This window comes from Vipera berus (genome assembly GCF_964194415.1).
Source record: "Vipera berus genome assembly, chromosome: 13".
In the NCBI taxonomy this organism is placed as follows: Eukaryota; Metazoa; Chordata; class Lepidosauria; order Squamata; family Viperidae; genus Vipera; species Vipera berus.
The window spans coordinates 8,283,189-8,303,401 of NC_138216.1; the positions used below are offsets into that span (position 1 = coordinate 8,283,189).

General features: G+C 46.2%; 1 protein-coding gene across 1 annotated transcript in view; it reads right to left on the reverse strand.

The window, feature by feature from the left end:
• NTN3 (netrin 3) overlaps positions 1-20,213 on the reverse strand; it is a 113,822-nt gene that overhangs the window by 68,642 nt on the left and 24,967 nt on the right. Inside the window, exon 2 of the mRNA XM_081338444.1 lies at positions 7,236-8,244. Within this exon, the coding sequence (XP_081194570.1) occupies positions 7,236-8,202 (967 nt within the window). The 5' untranslated portion in view covers positions 8,203-8,244. The remainder of the gene's footprint in view (positions 1-7,235; positions 8,245-20,213) is intronic.

The window sequence follows — 20,213 nt, forward strand, 5'->3', positions numbered from 1 at the left end:
AAATGCTACATCCAGTCTAAACATCTGGCTGGCTCTACGGCCAACCGTAATAATACCCAGTTTGGGAGCTTGCAAACGGAATGTTTTCAAGATATGCTAAAGAGTTTCTGATGGTTGCTATTTTTACAATTCCTGCCATCTCCCACCACTCTTTAATAAAATAGAAAATTGTCATTCTAATGACAACGTTAGGCAAACTATCCTCAAAGGATCCTCAAGGATGTCGTTATGGGGGAAAGAGGAGGGGGAAGGAGTATTAGGCATGCTGGCCACTTTGAGTTATTTGAAAAAAAATAATAGCAGCAGGATACAAATAGATAAATAATTTTTTAAAAAATAAAAAACCTGCTGAGAGTGGGAGGCAATAAACTCAGCCAAGAATGGTGTCACGCTCTGAGGTCATTAATCAACCTATCATGACAAGTTACACAACGGGCGCCACACCTGTTTACTTCAGAATCTGCTGTCGGATTCGTTCTTAAGCAAAATATTTTGAAGGTACCGTAGTTATTTTTTTTAAAGGTAAATTCAGTTCAAAATAAAAAGGAAGATGGGAGCAATCCAGGCCAGACCTAGATGCTCTGTCAGGTGTTTTTTTTTAAGCTTCTGAGAGGAGAACAGGAGAACTTGGTGAGTTGGAGAGTGTGGTTGCAGGAGTGTAACCTGCTTACTGAATTGGCCATTTCTTGGAATTGGAGAGATGGTTTGGTGGTCAAGGCACCAGAGTAGACACTGGGAGATTGTGAGTTCTAGTCCCAGCTTGGGCACAAACCCAGCAGGGTGACCTTGAGCTAGCCACTTTCTCTCGGCCCTGGGAAGGAGACAATGACAAGTCATTTCTGCAAATCTTGCCAAGAAAACTGCAGGGATTTGTCCAGGCAGTCCCTGAAAATCAGATGCAACTGAACGGAAGAAGACATTGCGAAAACAGACCCATTTAAAGCGACTATGAAGATAAAACCAGAGATTTTTTTCTCTTAGGTTGAATAGTTAAAGAACTTGGGGGCGGGGGGGGGGGCGAAATTGGAACTATATATACTGACAGCAATGTATCAACTAGTTTGAAATGGACTTGGAAGTGTTTATAGGTTGTAGTTTTAGAGTGTAATGTTTAGTATTAAGGATAATATGAAACAATGATTGTTAAATGATAAGAAATTAAATATAGATAGATATTAAATATGATTTAAAATTATGAAATAGAAATTGCTAATGATGATTCACGATGAAACGCAGATAGGGGGGGGACTCGAGGAAGTCACCTGAAAATGATTAGAAAGATTAGGAATAACGGAAGTTAAGTATTCTTTTTGTATTTTTGTTGATTGTATTGTTTATGTTTATGTCTTGTTTTTTATATGTATTTTTTTGTTGAAATATATGTTTACATAAAAGCAATAAAAAAAAAGAATGCTCTGTGCACAAAAATGGAAGGAGGCTTTGATTCCCACAACGGATGAACGGCTGCCAAGGTGGATGGAGTTTGCAGAAGTGGCTACATTGATGTCTTTGGTTAAAAAAGAAAGAAGCCAATGAATTTTGTTTCGACTTGAATAACTGCTTTTGGAGTTTGGGCTCGAGGTGGGGGAAAAAAAATATGAAGCTTTGATTTTGGATTTTGCTGACTGGATAGGTTTGCTGTTAGAGAAATGGCTGGTAAATATTATTACCTCAAAGTAAAAAGTGGAGGTTTTATGTTCGTACTTTATTTTATTGCATCAAAAAGAGTTGGGAGTCGATGCTTTTCTTTTTCTTTCCCTCGCCCTACACTTTTCTTTTCTCTTGCCTTTTTTCCTTGCCCATTTTTCCGTTATCTTCATTTTTCTCTGAAGTTCTGTGTTTTCGATAAAAGTAACAAAATCTTTATTTTAAAATAAACTAGACCCGTGGACTAGGTTGGCAGAACCCACGACGACATTCAACACACATGCATGTACACACAAACCATAAGTACACACACACACACACACAACACACACACACACACACACAATTTTTCGAGATTAAAACTCTCCAAGTCTAATCTAGACAGCCTGCTTGGCGCAGTGGCTGGAAACCCGGAGACTGTGAGTTCTAGTTCCAGCTTGGCCCCAAAATCAGCAGGGTGACTTTGGGCCAGCTCTTCTCTCTCAGCCCTGGGAAGTAAGCAATGGCAAATCACTTCCAAAGTCTTGCCAAGATAACTGCAGGGACTCATCCAAGGGGGTGGGGTGGAGGAGTTGCCAGGAGTCAAGATTGACTTCAAGGCACCCCTCCACCTCAAAACCCCTAATCCAATTCCAATCCAACCAAACTTTAATCTTAACTGAACTGTGAGAATGTAACCTCTGGTTTGGAATTAACCAGCCTCGGTACTTTATCTTTTCCTTTGTATTTTTTTTCTTCTTCTCCACGGGCACTTTGTTCCCTGAATCAATGGCCTGAGGAAAGAGTTAATGGAGGGTTCTCAAACTTTAGGTCACGAATCTCCCGCCTCCAAAGGTCACAGGCGTCTTTGAAGAGGTCACCCGTCCACGCTTGCTTTGCTACCCGGAGGAGCACTGCCCCGAAGGCAGTCCGGTTTTGCCTCGGCAAGCTCCCCGGTTTGAAAATTGACAACATCCTGGACAGACTGAGAAAATGACAAGAGTTGGAAGCAATGGCTAAGCATCCGAATTTTGATCCTGTGCCCTTGGGCAGGGGTAGGCAACCTTGGCTCTTTTTATGACTCGTGGACTTCAACTCCCAGAATTCCTGAGCCAGCATGGCTCAGCTTGGAAACCTCTCTCTTTCCCCTCAGCGTGGCTGGCTCAGGAATTCTGGGAGTTGAAGTCCACGAGTCATAAAAAGAGCCAAGGTTGCCTACCCCTGGCCTAGGCCTAGGCCGCTTTATGACTCGTGGACTTCAACTCCCAGAATTCCTGAGCCAGCATGGCTCAGCTTGGAAACCTCTCTCTTTCCCCTCAGCGTGGCTGGCTCAGGAATTCTGGGAGTTGAAGTCCACGAGTCATAAAAAGAGCCAAGGTTGCCTACCCCTGGCCTAGGCCTAGGCCACTTTATGACTCGTGGACTTCAACTCCCAGAATTCCTGAGCCAGCATGGCTCAGCTTGGAAACCTCTCTCTTTCCCCTCAGCGTGGCTGGCTCAGGAATTCTGGGAGTTGAAGTCCACGAGTCCTAAAAAGAGCCAAGGTTGCCTACCCCTTCCCTTGGGGATGCTGCAACCGTCATCAGTGTGCAAAAATGGTCACAAGTCACTCTTTTTCAGTGCCGCTGTAACTTTGAACAGGTCACTAAATGAACTGTTGTAAGTCATCTGTCTATGCAGATGGCTCCTAGCCTGGCTGTCTACTCTCAGCCTGGCAGCTTTTGAGTCACTTTTCCTTGCCAGCAGAGAGGCTTCCAACGTTAAACAGGAGCCCTGCTCTGGGTCTGTAGACCCCGCCTGATGTCTGGGCCTGGCGACAGGCAGCAAACCTCCCTGCCATGGGACAGGAAGGAGGGGGGGGGTAGCTTTTAATTGCTCCTAATTGCTGGGCCTCTTCTTCCTGCTGGCCAGGATGATGTCCCATTTGAAAGACACAGAGGGGAAGGCTTGGGCAACTAATCCCTGCTAAGCCTCTTTGGAGGTGTGTGATGTAGGAGCCTTTTCACACACAGCAGCACAAAGGCCGAAAAGGAAAGGGGAAAAGAGGAGACTGGGGGGGCCGAGAGGAGAAAGTTTCACACGGCAGGCTGGCTGGCCGAGCCACCTTTGTGGAGCTGTTCTCCTTGGGAATGTCCGAAAGAGTCATGGCCTGCCTCTTTCCTCTCTACCCAAACCTTGGCCGACATTCCTATTTCTCTTCATCTGTCAAAGGTTGGACTCCCCATCTATCCCCCCACACACCAAATGTCCCCAAGATATTCTGAATGCTCCAACACTGGAAGTTTTTAAGAAGAGACTGGACAGCCATTTGTCTAAATGGTTTAGGGTTACCTGCCTGAGCAGGGGGCTGGAGTAGAAGACCTTAACCTTAAGCCTTCCAACATCATCATCATCATCATCATCATCATCATTATTGATCATCACACAGTCAGCCAGATGTTCAGACTGGATTTGGCATTTTTCTCTACCTATCGAGTCCTTACCAAGGACCTGGGATAGGCAGATGTGGATGTTTGAGGGTATTACCGATACCGTCGCAGGATGGAAGCAGTTCCTAGCAAGGCCGCCTTTTGCAATTGACTGATGGAGCATTTGTCAATGCCGATGGTGTTCAAGTGGTGCTCCAGTTGTTTTGGGATTGCACCCAAGGCGCCTATTACTATTGGTACTACCCTTGCTTGCCTTTGCCACAGTCTTTCTATTTCTATTTGTAGGTCTTTGTATTTTGTTATCTTCTCCCGTTCTTTCTTGTCTATTCTGCTGTCTCCAGGCACTGCCACGTCCACTATCCAGACTTTTTTGTCTTTCTGATCAATTTTCAAGTCCGGGGTGTTATGTTGCAGGTGCTTGTCTGTTTGAATTCTGAAATCCCAGAACATCATCATCATCATCATCATCATCATCATCATCATCATCATCATCATCATCATCATTATTATTATTATTATTATTATTATTATTATTATTATTATTATTATTATTATTATTATTATTATTATTATTATTATTATTATTATTATTATGAGCTTAGCCGGACAGTGTCATAGAAGGAAGCAACGGAGGGCTGCATTCACAGATCTATAAACCAGGTCAAATGAAGAGCTAATCCAGACACTTATGCGACATCCGAACTTTAGGTTAGGGTTGATCTTGGTTAGCTTATTATGTGGGTGGATGGAACACAGCCTGTTTCTTTAGATTAGGATTGGAAGGCTTAACTCAATAACCAAGTTCAGCATGCTGTGGGAAGACAGCCCCCAGATCTGGGTTAACATCTATCTTTTCTTTTACTGGAGGTTTGGGGTTACATTAGATCCAACCCGCCCTAAGTTTCCAGCTGAACCAGTTCATTGGTCTGGATGGTTCACTTGAGATGGTTCAACAGGCAAGGATTGGGTAGCTTCATTGAACAGAAGTTATTCATTGACCTATATTCCATTCATGAATACGCCATTCATCTACCTCTTCAGACTGTTGGGCCATTCTGTGAGATTGGAGCGTCAAACCAACATTGCTTCTGCTTCATAGCAAGCCAGCCTTTAAGAGCAAGGGAGACGAAGCGCATGAAGAACTTTCAGAAGCTTGCAAGTGAGAGAAAGAAGGTCAACTGACTGAGTTAACTTAGGTCTCTTCTTCAAAAAGGATTTAATTTTCCTTTTGGGCAGAAGGTTTTCTTGTTTCTTCTAGCTATGTCTAGCTTAATGAAAAGAGGCAGCAGGGATGACATGGTAGCACTTTTCCAATATCTAAGGAGTTGCCATGAAGAAAATGGTGTGTGTGTGTGTGTCAACCTATTCTTCAAAGCACCTGGAGGAGGAGGAGGAGGAGGAAGAGGAGGAAGAGGAGGAAGAAGAAGAAGAAGAAGAAGAAGAAGAGGAAGAAGAAGAAGAAGAGGAAGAAGAGGAAGAGGAAGAAGAGATGAAAACTAATCAAGGAGAGAACCAGCCTAGAACTCAGGAGAAATTTCCTGACAGTGAGAAAAATTAATCAGTGGAACGGCTTGCCTCTAGAAGTTGTGGGTGCTCCACCACTGGAGAAATTTTTTTTAAAAAAGGGGGGGAAATAAAAAGGAAACATTTCTCCATTGAGCTATAAATAAGCTCAGCCTGCAAATTTAATGCCCTTAGAAGAGAGAACTACCACGTTTTTCCCTCCATAAAATCTGGGCCAGTCTAACAGTTGCTCGGTGGAATTCCAAAGTCTAAATATCAGTTGATAAGACATTACTGATTGCTGATGTCATTTGGGCTTTTCTTCTTAGTATCTTTGCATATCGGACCACTGTAGTATTATTTACATTTGAAAGGCTTTTATTGGCAACCGTAGGTTTTTTGCCAAACTAGGTGAAAAATTACATCAGCCTGCATCAGTTCAATCCATCCACCCACCCTAAAGCACCAGCCTTCTGTGCGTATCTGCATTTCGATCTTCCCCCGTGGCTGTTGCAAGAAACACAAAGGTTTTTGGCCTTTGGGGCTATGATCAAGGGCAGGACTTGTTCTTCTCAAGGTTATTTCTAAAGCAGGTTGGCCAAAGATGAGAAAGAGAGAAAGAGAGAGAAAGGGGGGGAGGCAAGAAGGAAGGAAGGGGAGGAGAGAGGGAGGGAGGGAGGGAGGGAAGGAAGGAAGGAAGGAAGGAAGTCGAGGAAGGAGGGAAGGGAGGAAGGAAGGAAGTGGAGGAAGGAGGGAAGAGAGGAAGGAGGGAAGGGAGGAAGGAAGGAAGGAAAGAAGGAAGGAAGTGGAGGAAGGAGGGAAGGGAGGAAGGAAGGAAGTGGAGGAAGGAGAGGAGGGACGAAGAAAGTGGAGGAAGGAAGAAAGGAGAGGAGGGAGGGAGGAAGGAAGGAAGAGGAGGAGAGAGGGAGGGAGGGAGGGAGGGAGGGAAGGAAGGAAGGAAGGAAGTGGAGGAAGGAAGGAAGTGGAGGAAGGAGGGAAGGGAGGAAGGAGGGAAGGGAGGAAGGAAGGAAGGAAAGAAGGAAGGAAGTGGAGGAAAGAGGGAAGGGAGGAAGGAAGGAAGTGGAGGAAGGAGAGAGGGAGGGAGGGAAGGAAGGAAGGAAGTGGAGGAAGGAGGGAAGGGAGGAAGGAAGAGGGGATGGAGGGAAGAATGAAGGAAGGAGAGGAGGGACGAAGAAAGCGGAGGAAGGAAGGAAGAAAAAAGAGAGGAAGGACTAGAAAGAAAGACAAAACATGACTTGATCTCAGATTCCAGTGCTTAGATCATCCATTGTCAATATCACTGCCCTACAGGAAGGGAATCTAAGCTACATGAATAAATAGAACCAAGGTAGGAAGTGAAGGCTGATATTATAATAAGCCAGTTATTCAAGGTAGTTCTTAAAAAAAAAGATTTAGGCTACCTACTACAATATTTGGCCTCCCACCCCACCAGTTTCCCCAAAAGTTCTATTTTACACACGGATGTCTGCAAAGACCCTTAAAAAAAAATCCAAGATGGCAGCCACACCCACATGATCCATGCCCCGTTCTTTCCTATGTGCACAGCAGACCTCTCTTCTTTTCCAGGAGAGCGAATAGTTCTGACTGCATAAAACCAGGCGCTGCCAGGTGCACGGAGGTCTGAGAAAGCGGGGACTGGGAGAACACCCCTCTTACCTAAACATTCGTTGGCCTCCCTGGCCGTGGCCCTCTGCCACGGACGATCGTAATGGAAGGGTTTGCAGCGGTCACACTCGGGCCCTTCGGTGTTGTGTTTGCAGTCGCACACCAGCTTGCCTTCCTTGTCCTTCACGCAGCGCGAGGCGTGTCCGTTGCACTTGCAGCGCCCGCCAACCTGGAATTCCCCCACTGCATAGTAATATGAAGACGAGCTCCCTCCACCCTCCTCATCCTCATGGTCCCGCACGCCGAGTTCCCGGAAGAGATGAGGACGGCTAAAAACGACCCGTATATCGGTGGCCGTCACCCAGTCCTGAAGAACAGGGCTGTTGTCAAAATCCTGAGCCGACGGACGCCCGTCCAACGTGCTGAAGGCGATCAGCCCGCCGGTCAAAGGGTACAGGTCAGTATGGCCATCCGTACACAGGGCCTCCTGCTCGTTCTGCTTGGTGACCGTGGCCTTGTTGGGCTTCCCGTAGATCTTCCGGCACTGGGAGGAATAGTATTGATAAGGCACCCAGCTCTTGCCATAGTCCATGGACTTAAAGACAGCAGCGGACTCCGGACGGGGAGAGCAGAACTGCAGGCTGACGTAGATGACCTCAAACTTCTTGGCCAAGGAGAGGGTGAGGCTGACATTTTGGGGAGAGTGGTGCAAAGTCTCCGAGCGCCAGCACGTCATGTTGGCCGCGGTGTTGAGGTCGGTGAGGTAGGATGCTGGGTGAGCTCGCCGGGTGTCTGAGGAATCGCAGTGGCGACTGGGGGGCTTCCCGCAGGTGCTGGAGGCATGGACGTCCTTGCCAAAGGCCGCGTTGACGAACTCCGGGATGCAACGCCGGGGTGCCCCTTTTTCGTCGTAGCAAGGATCCGGTGGGATCTGCTGCATGGCAAAGGGGTTAACGCCCTGGGAGAAGTCCACCCTACAGAGAATCAGGAGCAGGCATGCACCAGCTATGGGACCCATCTTGCCGCCGGATCTTCCGAAGTCCCTCAAAACAGCTTCTCTCTGAAGGGAAAGGAAAGGGAGTGTTGGAAACAGAGTCAGTTTCTGCAGGGCAGGTGGGAGGAGGAGAGGGAGATGCCCTGGGGAGGGGGGGGTTTATGAGGAGGCTGAGTTGGGGGAATGTGCATGAGAGAAGATCAGGCTAAAGATTGCAAATGTTTGGAAAGGAGGACGGTGGAGAAATAGATCACCTGCTACTGCATGGCTAAGAGCAAGAAGCCATGGACTGAAGTTCGGGAGAAGAAAGGAAGGAAGGAAGGAAGGAAGGAAGGAAGGAAGGAAGAAAGAAAGAAAGAAAGAGAGAGAGAGAGAAAGAAAGAAAGAAAGAAAGAAAGAAAGAAAGAAAGAAAGAAAGAAAGAAAGAAAGAGAGAGAAAGAAAGAAAGAAAGGTAGGTAGGTAGGTAGGTAGCCGGGGCAAAAGAGAGAATGAAAGAGAGAGAGAGAAAGAAAACAAAAGAGGAAAGGAAAGGAAAGGAAAAGAAACAGAAAGGAATTGAAAGGAAAGGAAAGGAGGAAAGAAAGAAAGAAAGAAAGAAAGAAAGAAAGAAAGAAAGAAAGAAAGAAAGAGCAGAGAGAATGAAAGAGAGAGAGAAAGAAAGAAAGAAAGAAAGAAAGAGCAGAGAGAATGAAAGAGAGAAAGAAAGAAAGAAAGAAAGAGCAGAGAGAATGAAAGAGAGAAAGAAAGAAAGAAAGAGAGAAAGAAAGAAAGAAAGAAAGAAAGAAAGAAAGAGCAGAGAGAATGAAAGAGAGAGGGAGGGAGGGAGAAAGGTAGGACAAAAGAGAATGAAAGAGAGAAAGAAAACAAAAGAGGAAAGGAAAGGAAAAGAAACAGAAAGAAAGAAAGAAAGAAGAAAGAAAGAAAGAAAGAAAGAAAGAAAGAAAGAAAGAAAGAAAGAAAGAAAGAAAGAAAGAAAGAAAGAAAGGTAGGCAGGGCAAAAGAGAGAATGAAAGAGAGAGAGAGAAAGAAAACGAAAGAGGAAAGGAAAGGAAAGGAAAGGAAAAGAAACAGAAAGGAATTGAAAGGAAAGGAAAGGAGGAAAGAAAGAAAGAGAAAGAAAAAAGAAAAGAAAGGAGCGACGCCACCAGATTCAGCCCCTAAGGAATTCTTTTACACATTAGCTCTAGGAGCAGCGGTGCCCTCGGCTCCTTCTTCTCTCCAGGGACCAAGGTCTTCTTGCTTTATATCTCCCCTCCTGTCTTTTTTTTTTGGTGTGTGTGTGTGGGGGCTCTTTCCATTCCTCCCCCCCCTCCCCGCTCTCCAGCTTTCCGTTCTGCCCACCCTTCAGATCTCCTCCTCTGCCCGGGGACTGGACGGAGAGTGTATTCCCGCCACATGCCGGGTGAAAATGCAAAGGTTTAATTAGCTCCTAATGCGCTCAGCGGGGTGGGGGGGGTGGAGTGGGGGGGAAAGCTGGTCAGCTTGTAAATCTGGCCTCCAACATCAAAGGCCGAGGGGGAAGGTGTGAACCCAGCAGGATTGAGCCAACCCCACTGGGCCACCATTGTCTCCCAGGACCAAGGCTTGTTCCCACCCATTGCAAAGCCGGGGCAAGAGTTTAAGCTCTGAAAGGGATGTTAATCAAGCAATTTCCCGCCTGGCTGCTTCTCTTCCTGGCTGTCTTGGAAGTGCTGGTCCTGGAGCTTAGCTTACAGATGGAAGCGGAGGACCAGGGCAGGAGGAGGAGGAGGAGGAGGAGGAGGAGGAGAAGGAGAAGGGGAAGGGGAAGGGGAGGAGGAGGAGGAGGAGAAGAAGAAGAAGAAGAAGAAGGAGAAGGGGAAGGAGAAGGAGAAGGGGAAGGAGAAGGGGAAGCGGAGGAGGAGAAGGAGACGGAGAAGGAGAAGGAGAAGGAGAAGGAGAAGGAGAAGGAGAAGGAGGAGAAGGAGAAGGGGAAGGAGAAGGAGAAGGAGGAGGAGAAGGAGAAGGGGAAGGGGAAGGGGAGAAGGAGAAGGAGGAGGAGGAGGAGGAGGAGGAGGAGGAGGAGAAGGAGAAGGAGAAGGAGAAGGAGAAGGAGAAGAAGAAGAAGAAGAAGAAGAAGAAGAAGAAGAAGAAGAAGAAGAAGAAGAAGAAGAAGAAGAAGAAGAAGAAGAAGAAGAAGAAGAAGAAGAAGAAGAAGAAGAAGAAGAAGAAGAAGAAGAAGAAGAAGAAGAAGTTGGCCAGCTGGCTGGCAAGCATCTTTGCCCCTGCCTGGAATCTGGGGCCCGGCCTTCACTCTGGGCTTGGGCTCAGGAAAGAAAAATCAATTTAAGGGAGAGCTTTGCTCTAAGATTTATTTTTTAAAAAAAATAAAATAAATTTAATCTATAATTTAATCTACGCCGGATTTAGGGAAGAACCATTTACGTTTTAAGTTATACATTTTTAACTTTTTTTTTAATCTATGAATTTAAGGCAGGGCTATTTAAATTTAATCTCTAATTTTTTTCACCTATGAATTTCAGGAAGAAAGGTTTACGTTTCAGGTTTACATTGTTTACATTTAAGGAAGAACTATCCGCATTTAATCTCTAACTGTTTATCTACAAATTTAAGAAAGAATGGTTTACACTGAATGTTTAAATGTTTAACTTTATCTATAAATGTAAGAAAGAACTCTTTCTTCCCTTCCCTTCCTCATCTTTCCCTTTCCTTTCCTTTCCTTTCCTTTCCTTTCCTTTCTTTCATCTTTCCTTTCTTCCCTTCCCTTCCTCATCTTTCCCTTTCCTTTCCTTTCCTTTCCTTTCCTTTCCTTTCCTTTCTTTTCTTTCATCTTTCCTTTCTTCCCTTCCCTTCCTCAACTTTCCTCTTCCTCTTCCTCTTCCTTTTCCTTTCCTTTCCTTTCCTTCATCTTTCCTCTTTCTTTCCTTTCCTTCCCTTCCTCATCTTTCTTCTTTCCTTTCCTTCTCTTCTCTTCTCTTCCCTTCCCTTCCCTTTTTCATCTTTCCTCTTTTCCTTTCCTTTCCTTTCCTTTCCCTTTCCTTCCTCATCTTTCCTCTTCCTTTCCTTTCCTTTCCCTTCCTTTCCTTTCCTTCCTCATCTTTCCTCTTCCTTTCCTTTCCTTTCCTTTCCTTTCCTTTCCTTTCCTTTCCTTTCCTTTCCCTTCCCTTCCCTTCCTCATCTTTCCTCTTCCTTTCCTCTTCCTTTCCTTTCCTTTCCTTCCTCATTTTTCCTCTTTCTTTTCTTTCCTTTCCTTCCTCATCTTTCCTCTTTCTTTCCTCTTCCTTTCCCTTCCCTTCCTTTCCTTTCCCCTTTCCTTTCCTTTCCCTTCCCTTCCTCATCTTTCCTCTTCCTTTCCTCATCTTTCCTCTTTCTTTCCTCTTTCTTTCCTTTCCTTTCCTTTCCTTTCCTTTCCCTTCCCTTCCTCATCTTTCCTCTTCCTTTCCTTCCCTTCCTCATCTTTCCTCTTCCTTTCCTCATCTTTCCTCTTTCTTTCCTCTTCCTTTCCTTTCCTTTCCTTTCCTTTCCTTTCCTTTCCTTTCCTTTCCCTTCCCTTCCTCATCTTTCCTCTTCCTTTCCTTCCCTTCCTCATCTTTCCTCTTTCTTTCCTCATCTTTCCTCTTTCTTTCCTCTTCCTTTCCTTTCCTTTCCCTTCCCTTCCTCATCTTTCCTCTTTCTTTCCTCATCTTTCCTCTTTCTTTCCTCTTCCTTTCCTTTCCTTTCCTTTCCTTTCCCTTCCCTTCCCTTCCTCATCTTTCCTCTTCCTTTCCTTCCCTTCCTCATCTTTCCTCTTTCTTTCCTCATCTTTCCTCTTTCTTTCCTCTTCCTTTCCTTTCCTTTCCTTTCCCTTCCCTTCCCTTCCCTTCCTCATCTTTCCTCTTCCTTTCCTTCCCTTCCTCATCTTTCCTCTTTCTTTCCTCTTTCTTTCCTCTTCCTTTCCTTTCCTTTCCTTTCCTTTCCTTTCCCTTCCCTTCCCTTCCCTTCCTCATCTTTCCTCTTCCTTTCCTTCCCTTCCTCATCTTTCCTCTTTCTTTCCTCATCTTTCCTTTTCCTTTCCCTTCCTCATCTTTCCTCTTCCTTTCCTTTCCTTTCCTTTCCTTTCCTTTCCTTTCCTTTCCTTTCCTTTCCTTTCCTTTCCTTTCCTTTCCTTCCCTTCCTCATCTTTCCTCTTTCTTTCCTCATCTTTCCCTTCCCTTCCCTTCCCTTCCTCATCTTTCCTCTTTCCTTTCCTTTCCCCTTTCCTCACTCCCCTCTCTCTCACACACGCACACAGGCACACAAATACACACAGGTCCCCACAGACATAACATAGGTTGCTAAATTACTCCTCCGACAAATCTCTGTGCCACAGGTGCAGAATTTCATGGGGAAAGAACCAGGCCAGCCTTGTCGGCTAAGCAGACCAAGCCGTGAACTGCTCACGACTGGAAGTCCACCACAACCGTCCAAGAGTGGGAGAACCAAAGCGGGACCGGGGGGGGGGAGGGAAGGGGCAGCTTCCCTCCTTTCCAACCTTTGGGGTGCAGACGGCTCTCTTCCCCCCACCTCTGCCGCCAAATTGGAGAGGGGGGCACCCGCCGGACTGCCCAGGACTGGATGGCTCTTGCGGGGGGCTCTGAAAGGCTTCCAAGGTTTTCCAGAAGGAAAGAGGTGGAATTAGATACACTTGCTTTCCTATTAAAGGAGTGAAGGGACCCTTAGAAGGAGAGGAAGCCAGCCAAAAGCCAAACCGCGGCCTGCTTGCTGGCGAGCCTGCGCTGCCAAGAAAAGGAAAAGATTTTTTTTTTTAAAAAAAAAAGGATGCTTGAAATATTCGTTTCAAAATACACATTTCCCCTGGAAGCCAAGAAAGGGTGAGGGAATTCTTTCCACTCAGCTGTCAGAAGCCCAGAGCCACACCGTCTCTTCGCTTCCAGCAGACCCCGCAGACGCTCGGTTAAAGGCAGAGGGCCTTCAACTTCGCCCCCGCCATCTTGAAATGGGGCAGAAGGCAGAGGAAGCCAATCGTCTCCCCTTAATAACTGGGCCAAAATCAGAGCAATAGAGCTGAAAGAGAACCTTGGAGGTCTTCTAGTCCAACCCCCTATACCAGGGGTAGGCAAGCTCGGCTCTTTTATGACTCATGGACTTCAACTCCCAGAATTCCTGAGTCAGGTAGGCGACCTCGGCTCTTTTATGACTCATGGACTTCAACTCCCAGAATTCCTGAGTCAGGTAGGCGACCTCGGCTCTTTTATGACTCATGGACTTCAACTCCCAGAATTCCTGAGTCAGGTAGTCAAGCTCGGCTCTTTTATGACTCATGGACTTCAACTCCCAGAATTCCTGAGTCAGGTAGGCAACCTCGGCACTTTTATGACTCATGGACTTCAACTCCCAGAATTCCTGAGTCAGGTAGGCAAGCTCGGCTCTTTTATGACTCATGGACTTCAACTCCCAGAATTCCTGAGTCAGGTAGGCAAGCTCGGCTCTTTTATGACTCATGGACTTCAACTCCCAGAATTCCTGAGTCAGGTAGGCAACCTCGGTTCTTTTATGACTCATGGACTTCAACTCCCAGAATTCCTGAGTCAGGTAGGCAACCTCGGTTCTTTTATGACTCATGGACTTCAACTCCCAGAATTCCTGAGTCAGGTAGGCAACCTCGGCTCTTTTATGACTCATGGACTTCAACTCCCAGAATTCCTGAGTCAGGTAGGCAACCTCGGCACTTTTATGACTCATGGACTTCAACTCCCAGAATTCCATGAGTCATAAAAGAGCCGAGGTTGCCTACCCCTGCCCTATACCCTTCCAGACAAGTGCCTGTCCAATCTCTTCTTAAAAACCTCCAGTGATGGAGCGCCCACAACATCTGGAGGCAAAGCCGTTCCACTGGTGAATTGTTCTCACTGTCAGGAAATTCCTCCTTAATTTTAGGCTGGATCTTTGCTTGATAAGTTTCCATCCATTGCATCTTGTCTTGCCTTCTGTTGCTTTCTGTGGCAGCCCCTCAAATATTGGAGCGCAGCTATCGCGTCACCCCTGGACCTTCTTTTCAGTAGACTAGACACACCCAGTCAAGGACATGCGACATCGCCAGTGAAAAAAGGAGGATGGCAGGGGAGGAAACCATTAAAAAAACCCCACCCAAAACAATAAATTAAACCGACGATACCACCTCATTCTGAAAAAGTGAGAGTAAAGTTGGGTTTTGGGTAGGAAGGTTTGGAAAGGAGACCACTAGGAAATCACAAATCAGTAGGCAGACCGGGAAGTCGAAGAGCTATTCCAGAAAAGGCAAGTACAAACCGCCTCCACCTTGTTGCCAAGGAAGAAGTAGACTTCCAGCATATGAAGAATTGAGTAAATGAATGTCTTTGCGGGTAGTCCTCGACTTATGACAGCCCCGGTGGCCATGATTTCCATTGCTAAACAATTGTGAATTGATTTGTGCCCCATTTTACGACTTCTGTTCTGACGGTTAAGTGAATCACTGCAGTTGTTCAGTAAAGCCACGCTCTGACCTTTTCAAAAACAAAACACGCCGCCACCGATTGTACCCATCCCCAAACCATTATCCTAGCGACCTGGCCCAAGATTCATGCTGGCAGGCGGGGGGGGGGGGGAAATGGTGGTTTGCAACCCCCAGCCTTTAAGAGAGCTTTATCTTACGAAAGGATATTTCTTATCGCATTCGAGTTATCCATTTCTCCACAATAATAATAAAATAATTCACCTTTTTGTTTTTGTTTTTTTTAAAAGGGGGGGGGGGTTTGCAGTTAAAAGCCAAAAAAAGCCTGCCCACCTACCACACACCCAAATCTGTAAACCTGACCCAGCACCGCCACCAATTCATCAAAGGCTTGGCAAGAAAGAGGCAAAATTTCACCAACATTTTAAGTAATAATATGGAGGAAATTGGAGGGTGGGGTGGGGTGGGGTCAGTCTTCACCAGCCTGCAAATAGCAGAGGGGCTGTGGGTGTATGTTTTAAGAAAGGGTGGATTCAGGAAGTTGTGAAAGAGAAGGAATTAGGAAGTGGGTGAGTGGGTGTGTTTTGTACAGGGCACAAGCCCGACCCAGCCTTTGTTTGGAGTTCGGCAGAGAATCAAGAATTCCACCCATCTATCCATCCATCCTTGTAGAATTTCATTGCAGAGGTGCAAAAAAAAACCACAAAAAAAACTGCCTAGGAGACGGTTGGGGAATAACCCTAGGCGGAAACTGTTCCCATTAATTCTGCATTTCTGGATTTCCACCTGAAAAAGGAGCCGGGGTGGTGGTGGTGTAGTGGTCAGAATGCAGCACTGCAGGCTGACTCTGCCAACTCTGCCAGCAGTTCGATCCTGACCGTCTCGAGGTGGACTCAGCCTTCCCTCCTTCCGAGGTCGGTAAAATGAGGAGCCAGATTGTTGGGGGCAAATAGGCTGGCTCTGTGAACCGCTTAGACAGGGCTGTAAAGTACTAAGAAGCAGTATATAACCTAAGTGTTATTGCTATATGCTACTCGGCTGTGGGAGCAACTTTTTCAACAAGGACCAAGAGTAAAATTAGCACACGTTCAAAGATAAAGAATAGCAATAGCCCTTAGACTTATATACCGCTTCACAGTGCTTTGCAGCTCTCTCTAAGAGGTTTACAGAGTCAGCCTATTTGCCCCCAACAATCTGGGTCCTCATTTTACCGACCTCGGAAGGATGGAAGGCTGAGTGCATCTCGAGCCGGTCAGGATCGAACTGCTGGCAGTGGGCAGTGAGTTAACCTGCAATCCTGCATTCTCACCACTGTGCCAGCAGGAAGGAAAGGAAAGGGAATAGGAATAGGAATAGGAATAGAATAGCACATAGACGTATATACCACTTCACAGTGCTTTACAGCCTTCTCTAAGCAGTTTGCAGAGTCAGCATATTTGCCCCCAACAATCTGGGTCCACATTTTACCGACCTCGGAAGGACGGAAGGCTGAGTCCACCTTGAGACGGTCAGGATTGAACTGCTGGCTACGTGCCTTTAGCCAGGCAAATACATACATTTTAGTAGTTCTGCACTTCCCTTGATACCCTCAGTTCAGATTGGTTAATTAATACTTGCTTAATGGCCTCACTTTCATAACTGCTTTCAAAAGTGCCGGGAGCCGATTGCCTCTTGAACGGTTAAAGTGGAGTAATTGGATTATTGAAAAAAAAGAGATGCCGGCAACTCATCCAGGCTCAAAAGAGAAGAACGTCTCCACGGGTTTCCGGCTGTGGCCTTGCAGATACTCAATGATATCCTGACCTCTCTTGCTGCTTAAAAAGGCTCCTGCTTCTAATCTTTGCTAGGATTGGGGGGGGGGGAAGGAATCACCTCTGCTCTCGCTGTCCAGTGTGCGCTGGGAACTGTCCAGCAAAAGAGCACCCAGGACCTGTGCTGAATTGTAGCTTCCGGACACTCTGGAAAGCATCACCGGCAGATCTCTCTTGCTTTCCAAGGTGGGTGGAAATGTCAATTCCACAGGAAAATCAGAAAATCTAAGCAGTTCAAATGAGTATAAAGACGTCTGGCATGCTCAAGTTCTCTACGAGAATCTGAACGACTAGCGGTCAAAGCAAATAAGCGGTAGATAAGGGCCGACGGAATTCAAGGTGGGCTGGACTTAAATCTTCTCTTGTGGGCGGAGAAGGGCCTCCAATGCCGATGAAACATTGGACCTGGTCATCTCCTCCAGGACATTGACTTGGATCTTTCAAGTCAGAGCTGGCCAAATGGATGTTTGGATAAGAAGAAGTTGACTTGGGACCAAATCCGTTAATGTTTCCTTCAAAATGAAGAAGAAATGGTAAAGATTGATCCTTGTTTGGCCGGTTCCCTATCTGCTTTCTGCAGAAGTGGTGGGTGTTCCATTTAAGGGGGGATTTGGACAGTGGCAAGAGTTAGTACATTCCGATGACTCTCTGACTCTCTAACTAATTTTTTTTATTTTGACTGATGAAGTTATTTGGATGAGTAGCGAAATGTCTCGGATTAACAAACAAACTTTGGTCCAGTTGCCATGATTTAACCTTCTTAGATACTTTTAGCCTGGATGATTGAGCCTTCATTTACATAGACTGGACAGCCATTTGTCTGGAATGGTATAGGGCGGTGGTGGTGAACCTATGGCACGCGTGCCACAGGTGGCACGCAGAGCCCTCTCTGTGGGCACGTGCTCCGTCGCCCCAGTCCTAGGCCTTCAGCTGGGTTTAATAAAACCTTTTTGCTTTAGGCCTCCCTCGCCGTGTGCAAAAAACAACAAAAAGTTCAATCAATCAATTTCAACTTCTTGCGAGAGAAAAAAAAGATCTCGCAAAGTTGCAATTGATTGAACTTTTTAGTCCCGCCCAGTCTGCCGTTACCACCACAGCCACGCCCACCCAATGGGCCACACCTACCCAAATGGGCCAAGCCCACCAGGCACCCGACGATATATAAGTGGGTTTGGGGTTGCAGTTTGGGCATTCGGTCTCTAAAAGGTTCGCCATCACTGGTATAGGGTTTCCTGCATGAGCAGGGGGCTGGACTAGAAGACCTCCAAGGTCCCTTCCAACTCTACTGTTCTCTGTGGGCGCCCCGGATTTATGGAATCGGTTGCCGGTTGAGCTCCGGATGGCGCCCGACCTTCGCTCCTTCCGACGCGATCTGAAGACACATTTATTTGAACAAGCCGGCTTGGCCTGATGGGGGATGGGTTGGGTTTTTATTGTCATTTTTAATATATGTATTTACTGTTTTTAGCTTGGGCATATGTTTAATTCTTTTTAACTTTTGTATTTTTGTATATGTCTGCCCTGTTCACCGCCCTGAGTCCTTCGGGAGAAGGGCGGTATATAAATAAAAATTTTATTATTATTATTATTATTATTATTATTATTATTATTATTATTATTATTATTATTATTATTATTATTATTATTATTATTATTATTATTATTATTATTATGCTGTGGCCAGGCTCTGTTTTAAGGACCGTGTCCAGTTCTGGGCACCAAGCTTTAGGGAGGTTTCCAAGAAACTGGACAACTGAGAGGAGGGGAAGCGAAGGAGAAGAGAGGTTGATGGAGCAGGTTGGTGCAACTGGGTTTGTTTCACCTGGAGAAAAGATGGTCAAGGAACATGAAGGCATGTTAGAGTGTCTGAAAAAGATATCACATGGGAAGCTTCTCTGCCCCCCGCAAGGAAGACTCTGTAGACCAGCTGCAGGAAAATAGAGCATGTTAAAAGTGGAGGATCCCCTCAAGTTAAACTCGACTCCTCGGGTACAGAAGGATGCCATCTTCAAATATTTATTTATTTTATTTATTTATTTATTTTAATTCCATTTATATCCCGCCCTTCTCCGAAGACTCAGGGCGGCTTACAAGCTTAGCAGTAGCCTTCATTCTATGTATATGCCTGCTTATTAGGGCTTTCACACACACCCCCAAGCGGCATTATTACAAAGTCAGCTTAATTGCCCCCAACAATCTGGGTCCTCATTTTACCTACCTCGGAAGGATGGAAGGCTGAGTCAACCTTGAGCCTGGTGGGACTCGAACCTGCACTAATTGCAGGCAGCTGGTGTTACTTAAGGAGGCATTAGCCCACTGCTCCCACTGGTGTTACTTAAGGAGGCATTAGCCCACTGCTCCACCAAGGCTCTTAATAACTGAATTAATTCTCAAACAGGGTAAGCGTGCGGTGTGAATATTTATTAGATTTTTGTCCTGCCTTTATGACTTTTTCTCGAAAGGGGTGGACATACGTAATACTCCTTCCTTCCTCCTATTTTCCCCACAACCACTACCCTGTGAGGTGGGTTGGGCCGAGAAAGAGTGACTGGCTCATGTCTCAGGTGGGACTAGAACTCGCCATCTCCTGGTGACTGGCACAAAGTCACGTAGCTGGCTTTCAAGCCTAAGATGGAACTAGAACTCACCATCTCCTGGTGATTGGTACAAAATCACCCAGCTGGCTTTCATGTCTAAGACAGAACTAGAACTCGCCATCTCCTGATGACTGGCACAAAGTCACGCAGCTGACTTTCAAGCCTAAGCCGGAACTAGAACTCACCGTCTCCTGGTGACCGGCACAAAGTCACCCAGCTGGCTTTCATGTCTAAGAGAGAACTAGAACTCACCATCTCCTGGTGACTGGCCCAAAGTCACCCAGCTGGCTTTTGGGCCTAAGATGGGACTAGAACTTACTGTCTCTTGGTTTCTAGGCCAGGCACCTTAACCTCTACACCAAACTGGGTTTTCAAAAGCTTTTGCACAGAAGCCAGCAAGATCATCAGCATCCTGTTATCCTGTCTCCATTTACGCCAATATTTGGAGCATTTGATTACATAGCTTCTTCTACAGTTGTCGAGCCGGTACCGTGCCCCCCCCCCACTTTTGCTATTTGATCCTCACAACAAGCCTGCAAGATGCTAAGTCAGGTTAAGGGGTGGTGATTAACCCAAGTTGACCCCCTGAGCTTTTAATAACCACGCGGAAATATGAACTTCAAGAGCCCCTGACTCAACACCCATCTTCCATTACGTTAGAATGTGGCTTGGGCCACAAGGTCTCACATTGCAGTGTTTCATGGAGTGGTGCAGATGCTTCAAATAAGAACACCTAGCTGGGTTATATATTTAATACAATAATATTAAATCTGGCCCCTCAGTTCTGAGTCAGGAAAAGACTAGGTTTGGTTGGGGGGTGGGAGGAAATACCTTCCTAAGCATTTTAGCCTTCCCTCTTAGGACTGTGGAGGAACCTCCAAAGAGGATTCCATAACTTCACTCTCTCCTTGGTTGAGTCATGCTAAGTCAATATTTTCTCTCGTAACAAAGCGGTAGCTTCCCCCCCCCCCCCGCCGGCACCTTTTTGATGGAATCCCTCCGTGGAAGGGATGTTGCGTTGAATCAGCAGCAGACGTTCCAGCCTAGAGCTCAAATAATTCCAGCTGCTTCGGTTCCCACTTCTGTTTATTTTACCCTGGCCTTGACCACCGGCCTGTGGACAGAGGCCAAAACACCAGCCCTGCCAATCTCAGCCCTAGGGTGGATCTTTGGGGGAAAGAACTTTGAGAAAAGCC